General features: G+C 45.6%; 1 protein-coding gene across 1 annotated transcript; it reads left to right on the forward strand.

The window, feature by feature from the left end:
- The first annotated feature begins 899 nt into the window (after positions 1 to 899).
- LOC143767550 (single-stranded DNA cytosine deaminase-like) lies at positions 900 to 9,248 on the forward strand. The gene is made up of 4 exons (XM_077255958.1): positions 900 to 907; positions 4,742 to 5,163; positions 8,809 to 8,924; positions 9,195 to 9,248. The coding sequence occupies exons 1-4, from the start codon at positions 900 to 902 to the stop codon at positions 9,246 to 9,248; spliced, it is 600 nt and encodes a 199-aa protein (XP_077112073.1).
- Positions 9,249 to 9,796: the final 548 nt, after the last annotated feature.

The following is a 9,796-nucleotide window of genomic DNA, read 5'->3' on the forward strand; positions in this document are numbered from 1 at the left end:
GAATATAACTACTATAATACTGCTCCTATGTACAAGAATATAACTACTATAATACTGCCCCTATGTACAAGAATATAACTATGATAATACTGCTCCTATGTACAAGAATATAACTACTATAATACTGCCCCTATGTACAAGAATATAACTACTATAATACTGACTCCTATGTACAAGAATATAACTACTATAATACTGCCCCTATGTACAAGAATATCACTACTATAATACTGCCCCTATGTACAAGAATATAACTACTATATTACTGCCCCATGTACAAGAATATAACTACTATAATACTGATCCTATGTACAAGAATATAACTACTATAATACTGCTCCTATGTACAAGAATATAACTACTATAATACTGCTCCTATGTACAAGAATATAACTACTATAATACTGTGCCTATGTACAGGAATATAACTTCTATAATACTGCCGCTATGTACAAGAATATAACTACTATAATACTGCTCCAATGTACAAGAATATAACTACTATAATATTACCCCTTATTATTGAGAAATGTCATTCATCCATTGCCCAGATCTCGAAAGCGTGGTCACTGTCTTTCGGTTATGCAATAATTAGGGACTACTAGTTTCTCCCATCCTAGGTAGAAGACCAACCAAAGTTGGGAGATGTTTGCGTTGGGTCTGTCACAGGATATCGCAGTACAATGGGCAAGGAGCTAATCACCGAGAACATCATTCAGATTTATTTCTAGAGGAGGAACTGATCGGGTTGTAAACAAGTCTTCGGATGCTTTGTACATTTTTGAATCCTGACCGTTGACTATGACAAATAAATGTGGGGTTGGGTGACGTCACACGGGGTATTTTAAGGATGCTACGTGCCCCGGAGTGACTCAGAGGCACCTTGGAGAGCCCCAGAAATGGACAGGTGAGACCCCCATCATCCCTCCTAGTTCCACTATGAGTCTTCGTTCTACTAGCTGAGTTTTTTATTCTTAGTCATTGTCAACAACACAAAAATGTACAATTATTTTTAGCAGTTTGCAAATAGCTGCGGCGCCTTCTCTTACTAACAACGAGAATATCAACATTTTTTGTAAATTTGATGGACTCATCTCAGTCCTTCCTGACTCAGAGTGAAGCTTTTACAGTGATTCTCACAGATGAGTGATTATACAGTAAGTAGGGCGCTTATTAATAATACCGCACGGTACACAGCAGAGTATACCGCTATTAGTTTAGATTTTAGTTGCTTTATATTATTTTTAGTTTCTGTCTTTTTGAACATTTTTGGGCTGTGCTGATTTTCTTGGTCCTACTACTTGATATTATTTTCTTATTATTTCTTTAGTATTAGTTTTTACATCATTTTTTATCTTTAAGTAAATAAATAAATAGCTCCTTCTTGTGATCTGTATTGTATATGTGTCTTGTTACTTGCAGCTCTGGCAAAAATTAAGAGACCACTGTAAAAATGTTCAGTTTGTTTGATTTTTCTCTTTATAGGTATATTTTGGAGTAAAATGTAAATTGTTCTTTTATTCTATAAACTACTGACAACATGTCTCCGAAGTTCCAAGCAATACATTTTGTATCCTAATCATTTAGAACAACAATACTCAGGAAGAGTTCAGAAATCAATATTTTGTGGAATAACAATGATTGTTAATCACAGCTTTCCTGCGTCTTGGCAGCTTTCCACCAGTCTGTCACACTGCTCCTGGTGTAATAATTTCAGTAGTTCTTCTTTGTTTGATGGCTTGTGGCTATCCATCTTCCTCCTGATTACATTCCAGAGGTTTTCAATGGGGTTCAGGTCTGGAGATTGGGCAGCCATGACAGGGATTTCATGTGGTGGTCTCTTAATATTTGCCAGAGCTGTATATAGTGTAAACCTACAGCAGACAAAGAAGCATGGGATTTATCCCAGTGGAAGAAAACTCTTACTTAGCACCAAATTTTCCTACAAAGTCATGCATCCTGTATACTAAGGCTTGCTCCTTATATTTTACTGTCAGCAGAAAGACAAATCTAGGCTAGCATTATATGCTGTCCACTGGTGCACCCCATTCTCCATTATAGGAGGCATAGGAGCAGATTTACTATCCAAAATGCAGCAGGATTCTGGAAGCTGTAAGGTACATCACATTTATTAAAGGGGTTGTCCAGGACTGATTTATTGATGATCTATCCCTGGGATCATTTTCAGGAGAGTCTGAAAACCAGCACCCCCAGTTCCCGAATCATCTGCCACCAGCTCCAGCGTTGCCTGGATGTCTACATTGTACAAAACTGGAAAACAGCACAGCGCCATGCACTGCATAGTGGCTGTCCTCTGGTACTGCAGCTCAGCTCCTATTGAAGTCAATGAACACTGAGCTGCAGTATCCAGGAATGGCCACTACACAGTACATGGCGCTGTAGTGTCCTCAGTTTATATCTAGCATAAACCTAATTCCAGGCCGCCTAAATTACTGCAGCATTACTCAATCTGCCCCCAAGTCAGACAACCCACAGCTGAGGCTTTGTTACAGTTGCATCCAATCCTCTGTCACCTGCACTCCACACTGATACATTTTAGCAAACATTGTGCAGCTGATGTTTTTAACTTAGGCTACTTTCACACTAGCGTTAACTGCATTACATCGCAAATCCGTTTTTTGCCGAAAAAAACGGATGCGTCAAAAAAAGGGAAAAACGTATGCAACGCATACAGCATTTCGACGGATCCGTCGCAAATCCGCTAAACGTTTCCGTCGAAAATACTGGATGCGTTGCATACGTTGCATCCGTTTTTACCATCCGTTGCATCCGTTTTTATGACGGATCCGTTTTTAAAATGGGAGGCTCCCAAATTTGATTGGCTACTGGAAAATATGGAAAACTATATAGTTACTGTTTTTACAGCCCATCTTTGAGGGTTTTAGTTTTGTGGCAGCGATGGAAGGTGTTCTTGGGAGGATTGCTAGTTTGGTTACCGACGTTATCTTTGAGACGAATCGCCTGGATATCATAGTGCGGGAGAAGGAGGCGGCAGCGGAAAAACGTAGGATGCTTCTGCAGCAACGGAGACGGAGACGACTCTGGATACATCCGATTAATGAACTACGGATGATGATAAAGGGATCCAAACCCTAACCCTACCCCTAACCTCACACCTAACCGTTTAATGAACATTTTCTGACAGTCATAGTGCCACGTATTTCAGTGCCACGTACTATAAATACTATAACTACGTGGTTATACGTGGCACTGAAAAATCGTGGCATTTACGTGAAATAAGTGGCACTTAAATACGTGGAACTTATGTACGTGGCACTTAAATACGTGGCACTTAAATACGTGGCACTTAAGTACGTGGAACTTATGTACGTGGCACTTATATACATGGCACTTAAATACGTGGCACTTAAATACGTGGCACTTAAATATGTGGCACTTAAATACGTGGCACTTAAATACGTGGCACTTATATACGTGGCACTTAAATAAGTGCCACGTATATAAGTGCCACGTATATACGTGGCCATATATGTGGGGTTGAAGGCCCAGGCCAGGTTTATATAGATTTGGGGGTGTCTGGCCAATTGGCAACAAAATCCAGCTTCTGAGCATGCTCAGTGTAAAAAAAACGTATTGCAGCGCTGCATTGCGTCGTACGACGTGTCCCGACGCATCCGTCGCTCATAGGCTTCCATTATAGCCAACGACGCATGCCGCAGGATGCGTCACGACACGTTTTTTAGGCGGAGACAAAAAACGCTACAAGCAACGTTTTTTGCCGACGACGTATCGCCAAATTTCGACGCATCCGTCGTACGACGTACACGACGTATGCCAATCCGTCGCAATACGTCGCCAATACAAGTCTATGGGGAAAAAAACGCATCCAGCAAAAACTTTTGCTGGATGCGTTTTTTCGAAAAAAAGACGTTTTGAGACGGAATGCAGTTAACGCTAGTGTGAAAGTAGCCTTAGGCTACTTTCACACTGGCGTTAACTGCATTACGTCGCAATGCGTCGTTTTGCCGAAAAAACGCATCCTGCAAAAGTGCTTGCAGGATGCGTTTTTTCTGCATTGACTAACATTAGCGACGCATTTGCGACGCAATGACACACGTCGCAAACGGCCTGCGACGGTTGCGCCGTGCTGTGGCGGACCGTCGGGAGCAAAAAACGTTACATGTAACGTTTTTTGCTCCCGACGGTCCGCTTTTTCCGACCGCGCATGCGCGGCCGGAACTCCGCCCCCACCTTCCCGCACTTCCCCGCACCTCACAATGGGGCAGCGGATGCGCTGGAAAAATGCATCCGCTGCCCCCGTTGTGCGGCGGAGACAACGCTAGCAACGGGAACCCGACGCTAGTGTGAAAGTAGCCTTACAGATGATTGTCCAGACTGGATACAATTGTAGCAAACCCTCAGCTGTGACTAGTATTGGATGTACCCAGTATTGAACTGAGGTCACCAGTAACCAACTCCAGGTCCCCACCTTTCAGCTACGTGGAAATGTGATATTATCCTCAATGACACATCTTTATAGCAATAAACTGGTAGATTGTTACATGAATAAGATGCCGCCATTGTCTGTACATACTGAGCCAAGTGTATTGTGCCAAGTACTGCTCATATAAGAGGTATGCGGCCCACCGGAGGATTCTCCTGCTCTCCTGCCGGCCAGTCCAGCCTGGATGTACTGTATACAGTTTACAGTTTTATGCATGCAGCATTTCTTACATTATAAACTCCCTTCACCCTCTAGTTTGTTCTTGAAGCGCCACAAGTTCCTGTACCACTACAAGAACCTCCGTTGGGCACGAGGTCGGCATGAGACCTACTTGTGCTACATAGTGAAGCGCCGCTACAGCTCAGTCTCCTGCGCCATGGACTTTGGCTACCTGCGCAACCGAAGTAACTGCCATGCAGAGATCCTGTTCCTGCGCTACCTGTCCATCTGGTTGGGGCATGATCCAAACAGGGCGTTCAGGGTCACCTGGTTCAGCTCGTGGAGCCCGTGCTGCGACTGTGCGCGGCGCACTGCCGAATTTCTGCGCAACCACCCTAACCTGACCCTCCGCATCTTCAGTGCCAGGCTGTACTTCTGTGAGGAACAGAACGCGGAGCCCGAGGGTCTGCGAAGGCTGCAGAGGGCGGGGGTACGACTGGCAGTCATGAGTTACAAAGGTAAGATATGAGAGCAGCGTCGGACTGGAGCACCTTGGGCCCACCAGAGAAAATCATTCTTGGGGCCCACTATGTAGCTACATAGAAATAAATTCAAGACCATCAAATGTGTGGTAAAACACACTAATATAAGGTAGTACACATCTTAATTATGTAGCAGGGGTTGGGATAGCCCCTCATAGAATATAAAGTAGCCCCCCTCATAGAATATAATGTAGCCTCCCTCATGGAATATAATGCAGCCCCCCTCATAGGGTATAATGCAGCACCCCACAAAATATAATGCAACCCCTTCATAAGGTATAATGTAGCCCCCTCAGAGTATAATGCAACCCCCTCATAAGGCAGCCCCCCATAGAATATACTGTGACCCCCTCATAGGGCATAATGCAGCGTCCCTCATATAGTATTATGTAGCCCCCTTAGAGTATAATGCAGCCCCCCCACATATAATATAATACAGCCCCTCCACAGAATATATTGTAGCCCCCTCTGAGTAAAATGCAGCCCCCTCATAAGGCAGTCCCCCATAGAATATACTGTAGCCCCCCTCATAGGGTAAATGCAGCCCGCCTGAAAGGGTATAATGCAGCCCCCCTCCACCACCATCATTGCTTCCTCCCTCTCCACCACCATCTTTGTCCTTTACACCACAACCATCATTGCTTTCTCCCCCACCACCCCATCATTGCCCATTCCAACACCTCCATCATTGCCTCCCCCACCACCATCATCATTGTCCTTTCCACCACCTCCATCATTGCCTTCTCCCCCACCACCCCATCATTGACCATTCCACCACCACCATCTTTGCCTCCCCCACCACCATCATGATTGTCTCCCCCACCACCATCATCATCATTATTGCCTCCACCACCATCATCATAATCATCATTGCTTCCACCACCATCATCATTGCCTCCACCACCATCATTGCCTTCTCCCCAACCACCCCATCATTGCCTCCCCCACCAACATCATCATCATTGCCTCTTCCACCACCATAATAATCATCATTGCTTCCACCACCATCATCATTGCCTCCACCACCATCATCATTGCCTTCTCCCCACCACCCCATCATTGCCTCCCCACCACCATCATTATTGCCTCCACCACCATCATCATTGTCCTTTCCACCACTTCCATCATTGCCTTCTTCCCCACCACCCCATCATTGACCATTCCACCACCACCATCTTTGCCTCCCCCACCACCATCATTGTCATTATTGCCTCCACCACCATCATCATTGCCACCACCACCAGCATTGCCTTCTCCCCACCACCCCATCTTTGCCTCCCCCACCACCATCATTGACATTATTGCCTCCACCACCATCATCATTGCCACCACCACCAGCATTGCCTTCTCCCCGCCACCCCATCATTGCCTCCCCCACCACCATCATCATCATTGCCTCCCCCACCACCATCATAATCATCATTGCTCCACCACCATCATCATTGCCTTCTCCCCACCACCCGATCATTGCCTCCCCCACCACCATCATCATCATTGCCTCCTCCACCACATCATCATCATTGCCTCCACCACCATCATCATTGCCTTCACCACGATTATCATTGCCTTCTCCACCACCACCATTATTGCCTCCCCCTACCATCATCATTGCCAATCTCCAATACACACACTCACAACACCACTATCACACATACAGGACCACACACAGACAGCACCGCATCACTCTCTCACACACACACAAAGCACCGCATCACATACACACACAGCCGCACACACGCAGGCAGGCAGATGTGACACCCCAGGGTCCGGGTCGTCACAGTGGCATTGCTTTCCTCACGGGGAGAGTGATATCATGCTTGGAAGCGATGAAGGATCTCTTTTATCAGGTAATCACCATACACACAACATGTTCACACTTCAGGCCAGAAGGGGGAGCTCTAAACCTAGTTTAGGGTGAATTCCCCTATAAATACATTCTGGTCTGGAGGGAAAGGGAGATTAGACAGTCTGTCAGAGGACAGAGAAGAGAGCAGTCAGGCATTGAGTGTCGGAAGGACTGAAGGAGCTGTGTAGCCATAGTTGCTACAGCTCCTAAATTAAGAGAATTAAGAAGGAAAGGACAGCTTGTGGAAAGTGTACAGGAGAGCGAAGCACAGGAGAGTGATTACAGTGGAGCAGAGCAGTGAATTAGCTACCACCCTAGCAGAGTGCAGATTAACGGTAGCCAGAACACCGAGGTTGTAAGGGACTCGAAGACATACAGCAGAAACCGGCAGGACAGCTGGATTACACATCGCCTGTCTGCCCTAATACCCAGGAGGCACAGTGACACATACTGTAGAGCCTGGGTCGGAATAGAGACCCTATAAAAAGGCTCGAGTCACCTGCTATACGGGTTTGTGTCCCACCTTTATGAAGGACAGAGAGAACTGTGAGGACCTTGATAGAAGCCACAGGCAGCAAGGCACTACTACACCACTGCGCTATGAGGAAGGCTTTTAACTCCACCTGGTAAAGGGGACTCTGGATTCGCTTCCAAGCCGGCCGGACCCTGCCTGTCCTGTGATCTGGTGCCCTGGACTGTGGCTGCCTGAAGTCTTCAGTAAACCAGGTAAAGAGACTGCAAACCTGTGTCCTCCAATCTTTACTGCACCACTCACCATCTCCATCTACACACCTGGGGCCCTGGGGATGTACTTCACCTGTGGGAAGTTATACCATCTAGCTGCCATAACATCACCCCAGAGAACCCCTTTAAGCAGCTTTGGTCCCCACTGACCGAATACCACAGGTGGCGTCACAAGCACAAACTTTCACAATACCCCTTAAAAGACCGTTCCCCTTTAATTGAGACCCAGGGCCACGGACCGGGTCACAACCACTGTGACATCCCCTTTAAGAGCGACCGGACCCGGTACCGAGTACCCCACTGCCCTGGTGGGCGACTCACAGACACACACACGGCACCTACTCAACTCTCTGCACGTAACCCGCAGCCACAGCACATACCGGCGGCTTCTTCTCTGAAACAGCCGCGCTGAATGATGATGTCATCCAGCCGCGCTGAGTCAGACAGGAAGGGCCATGCAGCGGGCAGGAAGGAGGATGACGTTGGACCACTGCAGCTCCGCTCCGGCCCCAAGCTCCTGGGCCCCAATTGAGCAGCACCGGCAGGCAGTGTAAGCCTTAGTCTGCGGCTAACGCTGCCCGCTATTACCGTGAAATGAATATACACCCCTCTCCACACCCATAGGGGCGTGGGGAAGCATGAATATTCATTTCTCTTTAGCAGCGGGGACACCTGCTGCTCTCTGGCACCGGGAGGGCCGCCCTTGACTCAGGGACCCCATAGCAGCTGGATGTGCCGATATTAGCGACACGCCACTGGCTGAGGGGCCCCTGGAGCAATGGGGGCCCTAGGCAGCTGCCGGCCAATATGTCAGCAGGTGTCAGAGCCAGGGCCCACCGGAGACTCCTCCGGTTCTCCGGTGGGCCAGTACGACCCTGTATGAGAGGAGTGACGGCACCCAAATGCCAAAGCCCAATATGGGATTGTCATCATAGCTTCAGTTAAATGACATATTCGACTCTGCTACATCTGCATGGAGAATATAATTTCTTACATTTTTAATCTTTTCTTACATTTTTAATCCATGGCAGATTACTTCTACTGTTGGAATACCTTCGTGGAGACTCGTGAGCAAAGATTTGAAGCATGGGATGGACTGCATGAGAACTCGGTGAGACTCTCCAGAAAACTGAGGCGCATCTTAGAGGTAAATACAAGTGTATATATATATATAGATAGATAGATAGATAGATAGATAGATAGATAGATAGATATAATAATGTAAAGGACTTTAAAGGGATAGTCCCATTAGAAAAACTTGGCTTATAAATATATTTAGGAGACTGCAACAAAATAAAAAACAAAATACGCAGCACCACTGGCAACCACTAGGCGGTGTAAAGAGACCTTTTACAATTAAAATATTATATTTCAAGTTCTCTTATAGACTAACCCAATATTCCTTCTTTCCATACAGCCTCCCTATGACATGGAAGACTTACATGAAGCATTTGATCTTCTGGGACTTTAGAGATGGAGGCAAAACAGATTCAAATTCAATTTTTCAGTTCAAATAGAAACAAAATCTTCAATAAATGTAACCTGCAACAGCAGAATTTACATCCAACGTCAACAGAGAACCTTCATGCAGGTGAAATGTAAAATGGTTGCATTTTAATCTCTGCAAAGTTAAAACTAGCATCACTGGTATATTAATAATGTCAGGTTCCATACACCCCGCTAAACTAGGAAATAATAAAAATATGCAACGCCAATGTAAATAGGGGGCAGTATTATAGTAGTTATATTGTTGTACATAGGAGCGGTATTATAGTAGTTATATTCTTGTACATAGGGGCAGTATTATAGTAGTTATATTCTTGTACATAGAAGCAGTATTATAGTAGTTATATTCTTGTACATAGGAGCGGTATTATAGTAGTTATATTCTTGTACATAGAAGCAGTATTATAGTAGTTATATTCTTGTACATAGGGGCAGTATTATAGTAGTTATATTCTTGTACATAGGGGCAGTATTATAGTAGTTATATTCTTGTACATAGGAGCAGTATTATAG

The sequence above is a fragment of the Ranitomeya variabilis genome, chromosome 4, assembly GCF_051348905.1.
Source record: "Ranitomeya variabilis isolate aRanVar5 chromosome 4, aRanVar5.hap1, whole genome shotgun sequence".
NCBI classification, from domain to species: domain Eukaryota; kingdom Metazoa; phylum Chordata; class Amphibia; order Anura; family Dendrobatidae; genus Ranitomeya; species Ranitomeya variabilis.